The sequence below is a fragment of the Varanus komodoensis genome, unplaced genomic scaffold, assembly GCF_004798865.1.
Source record: "Varanus komodoensis strain SLA01 unplaced genomic scaffold, ASM479886v1 scaffold32, whole genome shotgun sequence".
Classification (NCBI taxonomy): Eukaryota; Metazoa; Chordata; class Lepidosauria; order Squamata; family Varanidae; genus Varanus; species Varanus komodoensis.
This window is the reverse complement of record NW_025335798.1, coordinates 10,705,048-10,724,000: the sequence shown is the minus strand read 5'-3', so window position 1 is coordinate 10,724,000 and position 18,953 is coordinate 10,705,048. Positions and strand designations below refer to the sequence as shown.

At 39.5% G+C, this 18,953-nt stretch overlaps 1 protein-coding gene across 1 annotated transcript in view; it reads right to left on the bottom strand.

The window, feature by feature from the left end:
- The window catches only part of PDIA5 (protein disulfide isomerase family A member 5), a 212,512-nt gene that overhangs the window by 93,284 nt on the left and 100,275 nt on the right, over positions 1-18,953 (bottom strand). The window contains exons 7-10 of the mRNA XM_044438271.1: positions 18,291-18,351; positions 12,775-12,842; positions 4,772-4,863; positions 4,605-4,676 (exon numbers count right to left, since the gene is read on the bottom strand). Coding sequence (XP_044294206.1) covers positions 4,605-4,676; positions 4,772-4,863; positions 12,775-12,842; positions 18,291-18,351 — 293 coding nt within the window. The remainder of the gene's footprint in view (positions 1-4,604; positions 4,677-4,771; positions 4,864-12,774; positions 12,843-18,290; positions 18,352-18,953) is intronic.

Sequence of the window (18,953 nt, the reverse complement as noted above, 5' to 3'; positions counted from 1 at the left end):
AAAAAGAAACCTGGGCAACCTCTAAATGGTACTCTGATGCAGGTACGTCCTCCATTCATCTTTCTTGCACAAGAGGAATCCCAGAATTTCTCTTTTGTTTGAATAGACAGAGCCCAGACAACATGGATTCTTTTCTTACTTGCACCAGCCCTGCATTCACAAGTCCTTTGAGAATCAGAACTGAAAGAGGCATTATTTCTTTTTTAAAACCCCACTATCAGCCTGTAACAGGAGGCTGAATTAATTGGCAAAGTTATTTGTTCTTCTCATTCTTTTTAATTAGTTTTATTATTTCCCATATAGCACCTACATATGTCCAACCAATTCTTCAGTTATACTTTTCAGGCCTTCCTGAATCATTGGCACAGAGCACTGGACGACTCATGCAGCAGATTCCTTTGTGTAATTCATTACTATTCCTATTCCTACTATTATGTGGACAGGCTTACAGTGTATACAAATGATAACTGCAAGCTCAATTATGGGTAGCTTCCAACAAATGGACAGTTTCTGAATATGAATTCTGCCTGATTCCCCTCAATATTGATTATTTTTGTGGGGAGGGAAGAAAAGCCACTGCATCACTTTGTCTTTTGGGAAACTATTAAGCATGCATTGGAAATTAATTGAAGACAAACAGCTGTCTTTAGCTCTGGATGGCTGAAATATCAGCCAAAGCCCAGAGTGGCTTGTTAGCAGAGATTATCATTGGGAAGAGTCTGCAGCTGCACTGCTTTTCCTTCAGTAGCTGCATTCAATAGCTGTCACAGCACCAATATAAAAGCATTGCATATTACAGGGATTATCAGACTATAATGTAGGCAGACTGAAGGGGAGAAAAGAAAAAGAAAAACTCTTGACGCTTCTAATGTTTCACATGTGGTAGCCAAGAGATAAGGGCATCCTTGCTGAGCCAAAAGGCAAAGAAAAAGGCACAGGTGACGAAGGCATGCATCATTGCTCAGGGGAAAGAAAGATTTCTCTCCCTGTCTATCTCTGCACTCGGAGCTGCTTTCTTCATAAAGCAAAGGAGACATTAATGCTAAGGTCAAGATTTCCCTCTTTGATCCACTCAATAGGATTCCAATGCACTTAGCATTCTATACCTTAATACAGAGCAGCCTAGGTGTTGGATGATGTTCCTGAATTGCCATTTCTCTCAGGCTGGCTATATATATTCAATCTCTAAAGCATTTAACATAATTTTGGGTCACTGAACTCTTGCCCCAGCACCCAACAACCCAGCCCTCTAAAAGAATTCTAACATATACCATGTCCACTATTTGCAAATCTCAGCTCACCCATAAACTCAGCAATTGTACTATCTTCTCAACTTGAGTCCTACCAAAAACCTATAATTTGGAAATAACTCGATTAGACTCTATTGCAGTTTACTGTAAGAATAACTCTGATAATGCATATGAAGCTCTTTGAGCAATAAATATTTGTATAACTCTTTTTGTAAATGGTGTCCAAATCTTTGCTATTGTCATGATCATCCACCAGCCTGTACACCCTGAGTAGTCCACAAAACAACACACTGCCACCATGTTCTTGCAGAACAGATAGTTCCAAACCAGGGGACAGAGGACAGTGTCAAGTGTAAGAATTAATTACATTGTAATTAATGTTTGTACTTTATTGTACTAGGGTAAGGGGCCTTTAACACAATGCCATTAATATCAGCTAGGGTGGTGGATTTTCCAGGGAACTGCACTGTACCATCTAATGCTACTGGTGCTGAGTTAGAGATCCTTTACACTCTGCTATGTCCTGTCCAGTCAACTCCAATTTATGGCAACCCTATGAATGAAAGCCCCCGAAAATGTCCTGGCAATGACAGCTTCATTGAGCTTTTCCAAGTTCAAGGCTTTGGTTTCCCTCAGGTGGCACTCAAGCCATCTCATATTTGGTCTTCCCTTTCGTCTTCTGCCTTTGACTTTCCCTAACATGATTGTCTTATCCAGGGAGTCTTGCCTTCTCATGGCGTGTCTGAAGTATGACTGACCCAGTTTTGTCATCTTTCTTCTAGTGAAAGCTCTGGCTTGATTTGATCTAGGAACCACTTGTTTGTCTTTCTGTCAGTCCAGGGTATTCACAAAGTTCTCTTTCAGCATCCTGTTTTAAATGCATTGATTTTCTTCTTGTCAGCTTTCTCCATCATCCAGCTTTCTCACCCATATGTTTTGATTGGGAATTCAGGAGTTTGGATGATCTTGACCTTGGTTTCCAGTGAAAAATCATTACAGTTCAAGTCTTTTCTAGTTTACTGTTGCCCTTCAAAGTTTCAGTCATCTTCAAATTTCTTGGCTGCAGTCTCCCTTTGAGTTGATAACTAAGCCAAGGAATGTAAAATTCTTCACGATTTCGATTACAGTGACATTCTGTAATTCTTCTGTGAACATGATTTTGATTTTCTTAATATTCAGCCTTGGACCTGATTTTGTGATTTTTTTTCTTTCACTTTTATCAAGGAGTCATTTCAAGTCATTCCTGCTTTCTGGTGGTATGGTATCACCAGCATATCTTAAATTAATGATCTTTCTTTTGCCAATTTTCACTTCTGATTCTAATCCAGCTTTCCATATGATTTGTTCTGCATATAGACTGAAGAACTAGAGAGATAAAATATAGCCTTGTCTGACACCTTTACCTATGGGAAACCATTCTGTTTCTCTGTATTTTGTCCTAACTGTAGCTTCTTTTCCATGTCCCAGGTTATGCATTAAGACAATCAAATGCTGAGGCACACTCATTTCTCTCAGGATTATCTGTAGTTTTTTGTGATCCATACAGTCAAAGGCTTTGCTGTAGTCTGTAGAGCATAGACTGATATTTTAAAAAAATATTTGGTGGGCTCCAGTAAACAACATATATTTGCAATATGATCTCTAGTGCCTCTTCCTTTTCAGAATCTAGCTTGAATGTCCAGCATTTCTTGCTCCAAATACAGTACTATTATTTGTTGCAATGCTTTGAGGATTGCTTTGCTTGCATGATAGAATAATGCAATGGCCCTATGTTACTCGTAGGTGCAGTCTTTTGCCTTTTACAGTTTCTTGGAGACTGGAATTTATATTTAATGTTTCCACCCTGTGGGCCATTGTTTTGTTTTCTATATGTGTTGACATATTTTTGGACTGATTCATTTTCTGCAACGTGCAATAGTTCTACTGGAACCTTCTCTACTTCAGGCACTTTATTCCTTCCAAGTGTTTTTGGAACAGCTTTCACTTTGCTTTCCATTACTGTAGGCATTTCTTCATAGGATTCCTCTTTGAAGGAGTCTGTCATCTTTTCATCTCTTCTGTACAGTCATTTCTCTATATTTTTCCATCTTCTCTTTATTTTCTCCTGGTCAGATAGTACATTCCCTTGTTTGTCTTTCAGCATTCCTAATCTAAATTTGAATTTCTCTTTGAGTTTTTAGATCCTCTGGAAGAGGACGCTTGTATTTCCTCTTTCATTGCTCTATTTCTTTACACTTACCATAGTAATACTTCTTTTTGTCTTTCTGTAATAATCACTGGGAATTTGCATTCTGGATTCTGACACTATTTCTGTCACCTTTTGCTTTTCACCTGTCTTTTGCAACTTTGTTTCTTCTGTCACCCATCTAGATCTTTCCTTTCTTGTTGCTACAGGAATTGTCTCACTAATATCATGTCTGGTTTCATCCCACGGTTCTTGCTCCAATCAATTAAGTTAAGCCATACAAATTTGTCCTTTATGTGGACTTTAAATTCTTCAAAGATGTTACTTAAGTACACTAGTAAACCTGTCTTATGGGATACTGCCCTAAATACACAACAATGTTAAATTCATAAGGACCATGAGTCCAACCACTGTCCAAATTCTATCCATAAATTTCTAGTAGCTTGCACACTCTGGGGCTGAGCAAGTATTAATCATCAGAATGACAGCACAGCTTTTAAACATGTGGTGTGGACAAGCATGTAGGTTCTTGCACTCTTTCTCTAACTTCCTGAAATATGCACCTGCCAATCAATTCTACTTGGGTTAGCTTCTTCTCTGAAAGATATTTTGATGCAGATCTAGAATCTAACTTGTTAACCTCTGTTTGTTTAATTTTGTTTCTTGTCAAAAATGGAGATATTTTACTGGCTCTGGTGAACTTGAACAATGAATTATAAAGCAGCAAGAAACCTAGTGCCATCCTATGGGACAAATTCTGGATTGTCATTACAGACATTATCAAATTCACCCTAAGAACAAATTAAAGATATAAAAAATGCAAACTAATTGTTAGGGGACTTCTGGGACTATCTTATAAGGAGGTGTCTTCAGTACAGGAAAGAAAGTTTAGAAGTCTGAGGTTTTACAAATGAAATTTTAACACCTATCAATGATGTCCTTCTGATGCACAGAAAAACAATGGAGAGCTGCAAGTGGCTAAGTATTATGTGTAAAAGTCTAGGAACTGAACGCAAACAATAGCCCAAACCTACTTTAACAGATTGGTACTATGCTTTTATTTGCCTTTTGGAATAGTAATAAAGATGCTGATCTTTCCAATGTGAAACAGTGTTTACAAAACATCCAGTTTCCAATGTAAATTTTTTTAGAATACTCTAGAGACTTACTTTTGTAGCCATTCTGCAATGTCCTTTGCTGTAGCACCATAGTTCTCAAAGTTGAACAAGAATTTTCCTTTTCTGTAAGTGCAACAAAACAGAGTTTGGGATATAGGGGAACATATAAAATAAATGATTTAGTTTTTGCAAAATATTTGCATGTAACAGAGACTGACTCAAAATAGCAGATGGTTGGGTATCCTCGGACATTGTATTCTTCTTTTATTTTTTCAAATTCAGCTGAGTAGACATTCATTCCTGCAAGTACCTGCAAGAAAACAAGAAAAGTATTACTCCATACTACTCTTTCTCAGTATGAAAATCTGTCCTTAACTATAGCACAAATTATATTTGATAGGAATCTGATTGCTGATGAAATTACAGAAAACTGTTCTACTCAAAAACCAGTGAATTACACCACCACATCCTGGTCTGCAAATATAATCAAAATCTTTCGCATCTTCTAGTTCCTACCAGCATGGACTTCCAGTTGTTCTGGCACTCTATCACTTTACTAAAAGGCTGGATAGCAATAGAAGGTAAAGGCATACTGGAGCTTACCATTATCATTTATGGCAGAAAATGCATTGTGTTCTCGTATGGTTTTCTGTGGAGCATCCTTCTGCTCACAAAATAATTTTTAAAACAGTTACACAGCCAGAGAAAAGCCCCTGAACTATACTGTAGGCTACTGCATACATGACTTGATCCTGCCTGGAACCAGAGGCCACAGGGTTATGGTTTTTAAAGCAGAAGGCACACAATGACTATTTCATGAACTGCTCTCCTCTCCCATGCCTGCCATAGCTAGCAGTTGGACTCCCCCCACTAAAAGGGACAAAGCTAGCTTCTCAGACAAATGACACCCAGGCAAATACTTATTTAAAACTGCCTTGTATTTGTTAGTCTGTTAATGGGTTTCTATTCATTATGATCTCCTAAGCAAACACAAAATTAAGCCCATTCTGGCATTAACAACGGACAAGGTAGTTCAACAGTCAAGGAAATACTAAAGGCCTTTTCACACATTATCCAGTGATGATCTTTTGCAATAATGATGTCATGTGCAGATTTTACTCTTATGTGTACATTTTTAAATGTATGTTTGCAGAAAGGTTCACAGAATCACAGTGGCTTCATAGCTGAGTGGAGATTCACCTTCAAGTGCAATAGGTCACCTCTACCAATCCAAGCTACCTCACAGGATAGTTACAAGAAGAAAACAGGAACATAATCTTGAACACAACTGTGATTAAAAAAAGTAAAATGATAAATTTTATTGATAGATTTGACTGATGGTGCAGAGCTAGGCTCTTCATATGAATGAGTCTAACGTGTTCAGTGCAAAAGAGGTTTTGTAGAAAGACAAATATAGTGTTTCTTTTTTAGACATAGTAATCTTGTTTAGATCAAGCCACTTGATAGTTGAAACTCAAATACTTTGGCCACCTAATGAAAAGAAACAACTCACTGGAGAAGACCCTGATGTTGGGAATGATTGACGGCAAAAGGAGAAGGGGACGGCAGAGGATGAGGTGGCTAGATGGAGTCACTGGGGCAGTGGGTGTGGGCTTCAGTGGACTCCAAGGGCTGCTGGAGGACAGGAAAGCCTGGAGGAATGTTGTGCACGGGGTCATGATGGACAACAACAACTTGATAGTCACTTGTGCCTCCTGTGACACAGATATATTGCAGGCAGAGAAAGTTGGGGACACTTTTCTTTTTAGTTGCGAATGCTTTAACATAGATATATGTTGGTAGAGAGGCTGCTAAATCTGCAAATTAAAATGAAAGTGTGCTTTAGAGAATTAACTTGAAAGATTATTGGTGGGGGGAAATCATCATTAGAAAGAAGCATCTTCCACTGAATACAGATAAATATGAGTGCTGTATGCATGTAGTTCTACACTCACAGAGACACATGGCTAACAAAGGCTGAGAACAGATAGATGGTGTACACTACAGGCATATAAAGTCTGATCTTCAGACAGGGAGCTCAATATAAATTACAGAGACTCTTCAGCAAGGGCAATTAGTCAACCTTTCTGAACTTAATGCTTGTATCTATGCTTTGGAGCCTTGCAAATGGCAGCAGCTCTTTTGTTCAACTTCACAGCACTGGCCTCAGTGCCAGGTGTATATTTTACAAAAAAGGGAGTAGACTCCAGGGTAATAATGCCTTTCACCCCACAGCATGAGCAAGCCTACAAAAAGGCAGTGGGCTACAGAGTTCGTGACTCAACAGCCTCTTCTCAGATTCATGGAACAATAAATGACTTTTCTGCTCCTCCAAAGCCCCAAGCACTTTTTAAATGAAACTAGTCAGGGGACAGAACTGGCTCTCTCTGGGTCTAAGATTTAGATGCAAGTCATCCTGCAGCTATATTCCTCAGTGGCCAGTTGCTGAAGACACAACTGAAAGATTAACTACTGATTAATAACACTGAAGACTTTTAATCCCTTTAGCAGCAATGGCATTAACCTAACCTCCCCCACATAACGCCCCCCATCCAAAACCAGGATTTTCTTTCTCCAAATAAAATGCTACATCAGAATTTAATGCCAGTTTCCTAAACGAAGCAACTGCTCAGACCAAATGTGCTCAGAGCTAGTGTGAAATAAATCTTAATGCTGAACATCCACATAAGAAGGTCAGCTGATGCTCAGGAGCTACTAGAGTGTTTTCTTTTTAAAATAAATACACTGTGGACTTTCCCTTATCCACCATTCTTGGAAATCAACACCTACCCCAAAGAGCATCAAACAGATTAACAGTGAAGCCCTTGCATCAGCATTTTCTATATTATAGATTTATGAAGGGCTTTTTAACCAACTAAACAACCCTCAGCTTCTGCCCCAAGAGTGTTCAAAAAGACCCTATATTCTTTTTGCCTTGCTTACAGTGTTCCTAATTGGACAAGAGTGCCAAACGCTGGGGAGGGGGGGCAACCTAAACTCTCTTCTCATTTGTCTCATAGCTGCATGGCTCTTGAAGAAAGGGCATGACTGCAGGGCAATGTCTTGTTCAGCTTTTCAGCACAGACTGGCAATGCATCAAGTTACCCTTTGGGGAGAAGGGCAACCTTTCCTCAAAAAATCTCTTTCATCAGAGCACGGCAGGTCTCCCAGCTCACACTGGCACACAGTGATTCCTAACCATCATCGAGACAAATTCCCTCACAAATTTATGGACTACAGCTATTAGGAGCATAATTAGAGCGGATGTGAGGATGCTACTGAAAATGGCAACCTGGTGTCAGCTTTTCTCTCTCTCCCTACATATATATATAGTCCACCTTAAGTATGTTGTTTCTACCACAATGGATCAAGGGCAAGGAAACAGAAGGCATGATGAAACTGGAACATGTATTAACACAGGACAGAGGGAGAACACAGGGTTGCCAGCATCCTCTTGTTCAATGCAAAGTCTAGTTCGACTCTTAAAGGCAGTCAACAAACTCATCAGACCCTTTCTCCATAAATAGCAGTTCACCTATGAAAGCAGTCCTTTTCTTGGAAGGCAATGCAAGATTCAGCGAACAAGTATTAAGATTACCAACATTAAATCTGACCCAACAGTAGACTAGGCATTAGAATTACAGGTAATTCACTGACTTCTGATTGAAATGTAGAATGAGTAAAATGCTTTGTTTGCTTCTGATAGATCTAGTTTTTCCTGTTTCATGACAGTATTTGCCACAGAAGACACTGATATTAAGATGTGTGACATAGTTTCATGCAAGGTGCAAATTATCCTTTGGTGACATGTTGCTCTGGAGTGACAAAATAGGTAATGAAAGGCAAAATGTATTTCTATAGAATATTAAGACTGCAATAAGCATCATACTCCTTGGGAAGTAAATTCTACTGAAATTAAATGAACTTTCTGATTTCAAATTAGTTTAGAAATAAAGGAACAACAAAATCTGGAGACTTTCCTTATGTCATGATATACTTTTCCACTCATTTTCTGTTTATTTCTTCTTAACATAAACTAGGATTTCAAAGTTTTGATGATATTGTGATCTCCTTGTGCCCTGAGTAACTATGTCTACATTTACTCCAGCTCCCATTTACTCCAGCTCATCCCATTTAGCTGTGCTCCTACTCTTCTGTCTCACTCAATCTGTCAAATTTTAGAGATTATAAGCTCCATTAGACAAGGCCTATCTTGCTTTTCAGCAAAGTGCCATGTAAACCACCAATGTTTTATACACAGACTTGTATTCTTTTCTAATGATCAGCAATTTAAAGTTCATAAAATAAAACTCTAAACTAATGATTTTTACAGCAGATAAAGACTTGTTGCTAACCATATATCATATACAGAAACAATCCCTAGATAGGTTGTCATTATTAAACTGAGTAAGCAAATACCATTGTTCAATGTATTTGTTGAGGAATAATTAGCAACACTTTCTGTTAGAAAGAAAACAATCTATAAGGCCTCACAAGTGGAAAGGAAAACAGTGATAAAAGCAAAGGAAAATGGGTGAGCTCTACGGGTGGTGATGGTAGGATTGATATGAGTGAAGTTCTACTTTAGAATACTAGCTTGGAACCAAAGATCCCACGTATGAATGCAAGACAGCATGCCTGACTAGGGAAGGCTGCAACAAATCTGGGGGGCAACAGGTTGGGGAAGGCTGTGGTAAAGTGCCTTCTCTTGTCACAGGAAAGTTTGCCAATTTCTCCCCAGCTCTAGAACTGCTCTTAAGCCTCTGTGCTTCCCAGAAAGCTTCTGTGAAGAAAAACTTATCAACCTACTAAACTTCAGTGAAAATTAAGTCTAGTGATACAGACAAGCAGAATCTCAGAACAACACCTGATAAAAAGAAATGGATTATGAAGTTCTATATATTAAAACTTAAAAATGCCAGCTCATTAGATGTGCAATGCAACAATATACAGATATTAATAGTTGTAATTATAATTGGAAGAAGTAATCAATTACTGAAATAAGCAGCACACAACACTGACACTACGAAGACATATATTAATTACCTTCTCCCATAGAGCCTTTCCACCAGACCATGGGTCCTCAAACTAAGGCCCGCAGGCCAGATCCGGCCCGCCATGCCCTTTTAACCGGCCCGTGCCACACGTTTTGCACACGTGGCTTGCTCACAAGGAGGTCATTTTGGAAACTCTTGGAGAAAATGATCTCTTCGTGAGCAAGTTGGCATCTCGCTGTGTGTGCGCCTGGTGGCAGCTTGCTCACAAGGAGATCATTTTGGACTTGCTCAGAGAAAATAATCTCCTCTCAAGCAAGCCAGCACCTTGCCCCGCACCCCCCCCCGTCCCTGCCTCGCATGCGCATGCCCTGCCCCCACTCCAGCCCGCTCCTCTTGCTGGCAGCACCTTGGCAGCCCGCGGCCACCACCGGCACCTGTCAACTGGCCACCTGTTTAAAAAGTTTGAGGAGCCCTGGACCAGGTGCTCTGTTAAATCAGAGGTCCTTCTCTTTATTTTTTGCAGCAGGTCACAATTCAGGACGGAGCTTGTTCAGTTGCGTAACCAACACCTGGAAACTCCTTCCTCACAAAGTCATTTCTGGACTCTCCTGTTTAATTTATTTATCTATTTGCTTAATAAAAACCCATACCCAATAGTCCCGAGCAATATATACATTGTGCCAGCTAACAAAGATATGGTTCTTTTTGTCTTTGGGGGAGAGTGAGCTCATTACTGAAGGATTTGCCTCTTTTTAAAAAATTAATTTAAAATTTTACAAAAGAAAAACAACAATACAGCTAGATGAAAAACAATACAGCTAAAGAAAAAAAAACATATAATTAAAATCATGGTATAACATAACAAAGCAAGCATCCCACCACCAGGACTTTTAGATACACCCCAATTCATTTACTCTGTTGAGAAATTCTGCCCCCTTTCCAAAATTGCAGTGACTCTTGTGGAGGTTCAAGTCCTTTCCTTTTTATTAGCACAAACTCAATAAATGGTCCCCAGACATCATCAAAATTATTCTTATTTGTATAGCCTTTTTCTTTTAATTTCACAAGCTAATTTATCATTAATGGCTATATTCCAAACTTCTTTGTACCAATCGGACAGCTTGCTTCTCTTTCTGCTGCCATCATAGGGCTATGCCCCTTTTCTGTTGGTTGCTTGTTTTATATGCTGCCTTTTTGTGTCACTATTTTTCAATGTTTTGTATTGATTTCAATTACTATTTTATTGGTAGTCACTGGTTTCTTTGAATAAAAATTCAGATAATTTTTAAACACTTGCATGCTAATAGGATTGCTGTAGACCCCAACCAGTTTGAAAGATGTAAAAAGATACTGAGCAAGCCTGACCACTCCATATATCATGTATTCCTCAACAATGATGGGGTCAATTATATCTTATGGTGTCTCATATGTTTGCCAACACTTCTCTCTGCCTGTCTTTTCAATTTCCAAAAAATGTATGTTTAATTTAATAAGCCAAACAATTTGCCCCTGCTGAAGTCAATGGACAAGTAAACTCCCAGTTACTAAACTGATTGGGCTTCATCCTATCTCCATTATCTTCTCAAAACAGGAGGTGACAAAGTACTAAGTTATCATAAATGCATCTTCATATCACTACATTCATGTATGCACAAAACAGCAACATATCATTACAAAGCATTTCAGGCTGAGGTGGTCTAATTTGCTCTATGTTGGCTTTATCTCAACACAGAAGTTAATACTCTCATAGCACAAAGTTGTAATACTGATTTGTAATACTTTACTTTTTTGGGAAAAGAAACTGTTAAGCTATTGGGGTCCATTGGTCCCTCTCTCTTATTTACTATGATCTTAGAAAAGAACACTAAGTCTCTGTTTTGTTCTTTCTTCTCTTGTGAAACTAGTATTTTAAGTATTTTGTGATCCATACATTTTAAGTCTATGTTTTGTTTTCTCTCACAGCTTCCTGACAGCCCAATGAGGAATTTAAACTAATAGTGCAAGGTTCAATGTAACATACTGGATTTTGTGCCAGGGTATGTTACTGGAATGTAACATTAAATATCAAATATCATTCCATCACAAGATTTATCCAAATTATCAGCTCCTCCCAAAGGAAGTCTGCCAAACAAATATTTTCTTGCCAAAAGACTGATTTTTACATGTGACGATATGTCAAATTGTAATGGATGTGAAAATACCCCACCACACCTTTCTAGGTGCTGCAACTGGAGGGGGCATATTAACTTTTTGACTGCCTATTTGTCTCTTGAAATTTAATGCAATGTCAACATAAATGGATTTTCCATGCCCTTTTGACAGCTAAAAGAATAATCCTGCAACAATGGAAGGATAAATGGCCACCTGCAGTAACACAATGGGTGCAGGATTTCAGGAAAATTTTAAGTTCCGATGGGTGTTCTTTAAGCATATGTTACAAATGGCTAAATATATGGCTATTTGGGCTATGGGCTCCTTTTGTTTATACATATATATTTTAATAACAGTTTTGATACATCAATATATAGAGATATACAACTTATATATGGTTAGTGTTAAGGATCTTTTAAATCCTATCCAAAGAAACCTGTAATGTTTCAGTTCGTCTTTTCCCTACCTCTTCAAGGTGTGTTTTGCCTTTATTTTGTAACTCACAGTTTAAAAAAATACATTCAGAAAGACTGTTATTGGAATGTGATGTCAATCAAATCTATTTTTAATATTATATTAAAATCATTTTGGAAACAATCTCTCTTTCCAGCTAGAACTTTGAAAGAATCTGTTGGGGCCCCCACAACAGGTTGACAGCATTAAAACAAATGAAAGAGGAGCTCTGATGTAATCATTCTAAGAGTCATATTAATCTGTGAACAGAACTATCTCTGTATGCTATAAGTGCTGTAAGAGTCTTAAGTGTAGCAACTCCATTTCTAAGGAACTCCCTGCCTTCCAGGCCAGGCAGGCACCAACCATGTGCTGTTTGTGGCACCTCCTAAAAATGTCTTTATTTCAGAAAGCCTTGCCTGGTCAGCCAACAGGATTTCCTGATATCCTCTTTTAAGCAATGCTGTTTTATCTTTTTATCATTTTCTGCTTTGGAACCTGTTCAGATGTGGAGCTATATATACAGTTCATAAATTAAAAAATAGCTGTACAAAAGGAGATGCATTAATAAAGACACACATTTAAAGAACAATAATTAGTCTTGCAACCCCCTCACTTACATACATGCCCTTCAGTTCTGTGGATGCTTGCTGGAAAGATGGCATCATTCTTTTGCAGACACCACACCCTAAGAAGGGGGGAAAGTGAAGGAGAGAGAGAGAGAGGGAGAATGAGAATAAATATGATACTGTTAAACTTGTTTTCAAGGGCAAAACTGAATGAACAACACTCCAGCACATATCCTGTCATTTCAACTGACAAGAGAACACATATAATTTAAATGCATGAAATCATTCCTGAATTACCAAGCTTTAGAATTTAAACATCTCCTCTCAATCATTTAAAAAATTGTGGCTAACCCAGCTGTATGGCTTGGGGGAGAAGTTAAATAAACATAACTGCAATGCATGTGTACCTGGAACATTCTTTTATATCACACAAGTAAACTGGTTTCCTAAAAGCCGTATCTTGTCCTCATCTCAAAATTTTCCCCACATAATGTTGGAAGTGGTTTAGACAAATCTCTCACATCACTTCTGATCTTGGAGGAGAGCCTCCAGTGAGAAAACAAAGATGTTCCTGAGTTAGAGGATGGCCCCAAAGGACTTCTGTCTATTTATTCAGCTACAGGAGACAGTGTGACACCAGACTTCCTAGGCAAAGTATTCAGTTTGTCAATGATGTCAGCGCTAAAGATAGCTTGGAGAAGCCTAGACAGTTACTGCCTCAGGCTGCTTTTTATGTTGAAAAAGTATTGGGTAAGCAGATCCTGGTTTGCTTTGAGCAGTCTGCAAAGCTGCAGCAAACATTCCATTATCTATCAATATTTAACTAGTGCAACCTGTAGGGTTGTCCAGTACAGATTTGCTTATTCTCAAGCTAGCCTAGGTTAGAAAGGGCCAGTTGCAGGAGGAAGACCAACATGATTTTGAAGCTCACTTAGCTCTAACCACAGTCCACTTATTAGGATTTTAGGATTTTTTTTAAGGAATTGTGAAGAACATAGGAGAAGAGAGTCTATTAAACACTTCCCAAGATTCACTGGGGCAACCCCCCTCCCCACCAAAACCAGGACTTAAATCCAGCTTATGTTAGACCGATGCGGTGAATCTACATATAGCTAGCGAGAGGGAACTTGTCCATAAAAATGGAGCTGCAGGAATAGCAGCAGGGCTACATAACCTTGAAAATAACTCTGCAACCCAACACAGTTAAGTGTTTAGAACATGGGTCCTCAAATTACGGCCCATGGCTGTATCCCACCCGCCATGCCCATTTATCCAGCCTGCCATAGCTCGCCACGCACACACCCAGCGGTGCTTGCTCGCAAGGAGATCCTTTTCTCCGAGCGAGTCCAAAAATTATCTCCTTGCAAGCAAGCTGGCACCTTGCCCTGCACACAGTGAGGCGCCAGCTTGCCTCGAAGATCATTTTGGACTCGCTTGGAGAAAACGATCTCTGTGCACGCACACCCGACTTGCCACATGCGTGCATGTACCCCCCCTGCCCCCCCCGCCTGCACCACCTCGGTGGCCTGTGCCCATGGCTGGCACCTTTCAACTGGCTCCCTGTTCAAAAAGTCTGAGGACCCCTGGTTTAGAACAACCTTTCCCAATGTAGCACCCTCTAGCAGTTTTGCACTGCAGCTCCATCAGTCCTGACCACTAGTCTGGCTGGCTGAGGCTGATGGGAGTTACAAGCCCAAAATATCTGGAGGGCACTAGGTTAGGAAAGGCTGGCTCAGAGTCAGGGCTTTATAGGCCACTCTTTTCTAACTATTATTTGCAGCAGCCTTATTTTATTTTGTTTTTAATTCACTATTGATCTGTTTGTCCAGGTTTATTCATCTTGTTAAATAACATTTGCTTTATTTGGCTGTGCAATTGCGTTTACACCTTTCGTGTGTGTTCCTTCAAGACTCCTCAAAGCAACCCAGGATTCATTCACAGGCTCTGTGGACTTAATTTAAATTAGGCAGATCTTAGGAATTTAACTGAAGCGCCTTTCATCATATTAAGCACACAGACTTCAAGAGACCAGCAGTGGCAGTGTTGGCTTGATTACCAAGCAACAGCAATAATTCAAAGAAGAGCCTCCATTAGGACCCAGAAGTGTCTGATGTCAGACTTTGAAGACAAGTTTGTCAGTGAAAGAGGAGACTCAGCCAAGTCATTGGGCTGCAGTGTACAAGAAATTATGCACATACAATGCCAAGAAGATTCAAAGAAAAATCACCTTGTAAATTAGAACTCCCTCCTAATACTAAATAGAGTATTACAGGGTAGATAGCAAGCCTTAATCCTGACCTATAAGGATGGACATTGGCTTAGCTGAATGACTCCTAGGACCATGCAGGCTAGTAGTCAGTACTGATTAGCTAGTACACAAAATTAGATAGGAATGAGCTTTCTGAAATCTGGGTCATCTAGACTAATCATTCCCAGGATATAAGACTTTATTAACATTGCTACATTATTCTTGCACTGGCCAATCTATTTTACTTCTCTATCTCAGCCTGGCAAAACTGTTGCTTGTAGGCTATTTAGAAGTAGTATTTCTAGTTCTGTTCATCATGGTGTTGTGACTTTCTAAGTTGCTTTCTATACATTCATTAAAAACAAAAACAGCTCTGGGATTCTTGTAAGAAATTGTCTTTTTTTTTTTTTAAAGTACACTTATAATATTTATGGCCATTGAATTAAAAGAGCAGGTGGCCTGAAGGGCAAAATGTAACCTAGGATCCGCCATTCGTCCTCAGCTCCTCAAGTCAAGCAACAATGAGAGAGGACTTGTTCCACATCCATGGGAAATAACTAATTCATCAGCTTGGATCCAGACTTTCTGTTCTGTATGTAGGGTATAGCAGGGGCTCTCATTCAATGAACTGGAAAGTCCTGTGAGTGCAAGTGGGGAAGATGATTTTCAGCAATTCCCTGTCGCCCCTGTAGCTGCCGCTGCCACCTTCCCACTATTCTCGAGGATCTCGCAATCTTCCAAAGTATATTTTCAGATGCATATGAGACTGCACTAAGGAGCAGGGAATTGGCCCCTTCCTTTTTCTACCCACAGGAAGAACCAGTTCGTGAAGTTCCTTTTTATTTAAATGTGGAATGATCAAGAGCACACGAATTAGAAACTAAAAACTTGAAAAGATATTAGGACATTAAGAGTATTCTAAGCGTCGCCAGTCCACATTGACTAGTAGTTTAATTTTGCCTTGGGAGTGCCATCCAGAAGAGCATCTTTTCAAATCACAAATACTAAAAATTATAAGTGGAAGGGAAACTGCAAAATGAGAAAGAGTCAAAAGAACTGTCAAAATAAGATGGCTTCTTTGTACCCGTTTAGAAAATACTGTGGCTTAAAATATCAGCAGGTGTTTTCCCCTGCTTCAAAGGAAAGAAAACTGGAAGAAGGCAGAACAGCAAAGTGTCTAGGGGAATAGTTCAAACTGACAGAAGGGTCAGAAGTGCATTACAGGGAAGGACTTTGCTGCAGAAAATAGTTACTTCCCAGGGAGCTAAAATTATGAAGGTGTTCTGATGCTATGGACTTTCCCTGAAGGAATGATTTACAAGCCTCAAGCAAGCATTAGAACTTCAAACTAATATTAAACAGCAGGTGGTTGCAACATGTGAGCCTGCAATTTGGAGAGAAATCCAAAAAAACTGGTTAAGTGCAGCAGAAGTTTAAGGGAATCATTATCACCATCACTTATATATTCAATTTCTGAACCATCCAACAGCCAAAGCTCTCTAGACACCTTGCAACAAAAAAGGTTAAGAGTACATTTACACGGAGGAAAAATGCAATCTCAGAGAATTATCAAGAGTAGTCATAGGCAGCAATGGCTTTCACAAAACATAAGAAAATTATTAACTCAAGCTGATGTTACAGAGGACAATGCCTCAAGGTAGAGGATTTTTACAAGGTGTTACAAGGAAGAACCCATGCTATGCAATACCAACTTCATATCCAACAAGCATGAGTTCCTTTTCTTTGACTATTCATCTGCTTTCTTGGTAATTAATGGCCAGAATACAGCAGTATTCAGCCTTGACAAGATTAAAAGGATCTTCAGCTAAGTGGCATCTGGAATAGCCATAAAAACAAGAATGGAGAACACTACTGTTGATGAACACCAGACAGATATGTAGATGGCCATACAAGATGGTTTTAATACAGTCATACATTTAGTTTTGAACTGATTACAACTTCATCCCATACTCTTTTTTCCTTGCAGCAAAGTCATTTCTGGAAAGCAGACAATAGATAAATGCCAACTTAGCCACATTCTGCATTTAAAATTTTCCCAAGTCAGTTGTTACTAGCAAAAAATATTGACACACTCTGAAAAAGCGGCAAGTATTTGGGACACTAATTGATCCAAATATTATTATGACCCACTTTACACAGCAGAAATTGGTGTCAAGGCTGCATCCCTATTTCTCACAACCAACATGCAAAACGCAAAGGCCAGATGTGTTCTTCTAAGGGGTGATGTCTTTGGCTTGGTTGTGTATTGCTGGAAGGAAACTCCCATATTGGAGACAGTATTGTGGATTCCCCCAAGGATATTCTTCCAGGGGACTGAGGGTTTAAAGCCTAAGCTACCTGTTCTTCAGAAGCTCCAAGAGGTAGCACAAGCAGATTCAAGACCTCTGACCTAAAGCCATCAAGCCTTCAGCAGAATCAGCATCCTGAAGAGCTGATGTATGCCTCCTATGAATCTTACCTAAAATGGCATAATGGTTAGACTGAAAACCTTGGATCAGCACCTTAGGTGCTTCAGCTACGGGATCAGTACAACCCCAGCACTACTGAAAGCTGCCTGCACTCTTAGTGGTGCTTGTTTGAAAAGGAAATGGCCACAATCCGAGGCCATTCAACAGTACCACAGTGCATAGCTTTACCCTCTATATCACTTGCAACTTCAGGCCTCTGACAGTTATCAGCCCATGCTTGGGGGCACCAAGTTTCCAATCTGTCAGACCAACTCCTGCTGTCAGTGGGAGCTCTCCAAGGTTTTGCACAACTAAGTTTTGACTAGCTCCAAGCTTAGACCAACTGTCCCTGCCTTTGCTTGGCAGCCCATATGCATGAATGGGGCATTACACCCATTCCTTTTGTGCAGTCCGACCACATGCTGTGATGATGGAACAATGGCAATCCATATCCATTTGTCTCCCTGGTTGTTTCAGGCTGGAGTAAATAGGGTATCCAAAAATCTTTGGATTACATACAGCAGGCTATTAAAAAGCTCTGAGCTAGTATAAATGTAGTATGAGCTCAAGCATTTAAATGACTCAATAATTTAAGCAGAGTGGCCCTAAAGAAGACAGATAAATATTTAAAATATTTTTACAGTACACTGCTGAAATCTGGAAATATTGACTGAACAAGGAATCATACCAAATGAAGAAAACCAAAACAGATGACAACATACACATGCTACGAACTCCTGTTATATAAAAGGCATAGCTTAACAGTGTGTCCACCATTATTCTTCTGGGAAGAAGGATTATCATATTTTTTAAAGCAAGGAATCTCAGATCTTGCACATTCGATTACTTACAAGGAGCATAGAACATCAGTAGCACAGGCTTATCTTCTTTCTTCAGAAGCCTTTTAAGTTCCTTAAATTCCAGAGAGAAAAATATGCCATAATCAAAACCTGAATTTAGGGAAAAATACATATCCCAATAAATGTTATATAAAATTCTAAAGCCTACAGAATTTATACAAGGATATTCAGGATTGCAGCCAAACAGCCAGGAAGTCTGGCCAGGGAGGTGTACCACAAGCACAAAAATCTAAAAGGCTGCACAGGATTACTCCCTCAACACACAGCCCTCAGCAACGGAGCATTTGCCATCATACAGAGCTCGGGTACAAGCCTTGCTCTATGCTAGTGCCTCCTGCACTTGAACAAGCAAGGTACATATTCCATTAATACCAAGGAGTGGGACCTTGTAAAATCACTGTTGCTGTCTGGGTCAGCACTTATTAACAAGAGTGCCCAAAACTATCACTAACCTCCCCAGGTAACAAGCGCAGTAGCTTGAGTCACTTGGAGTTATCTACAGGTAACATTTGTGAACTGCTTCTGCATTCTGTAGCATATGCTATCTGGATTACAGAGGTTGATACATAAGCATTGATGGTCTTGGGCTTGGATTATAAAGTTTAATGGGCCAGCTTTGTAACCAAAAGGTGCAAGAACTGGAGGCATCAGCCA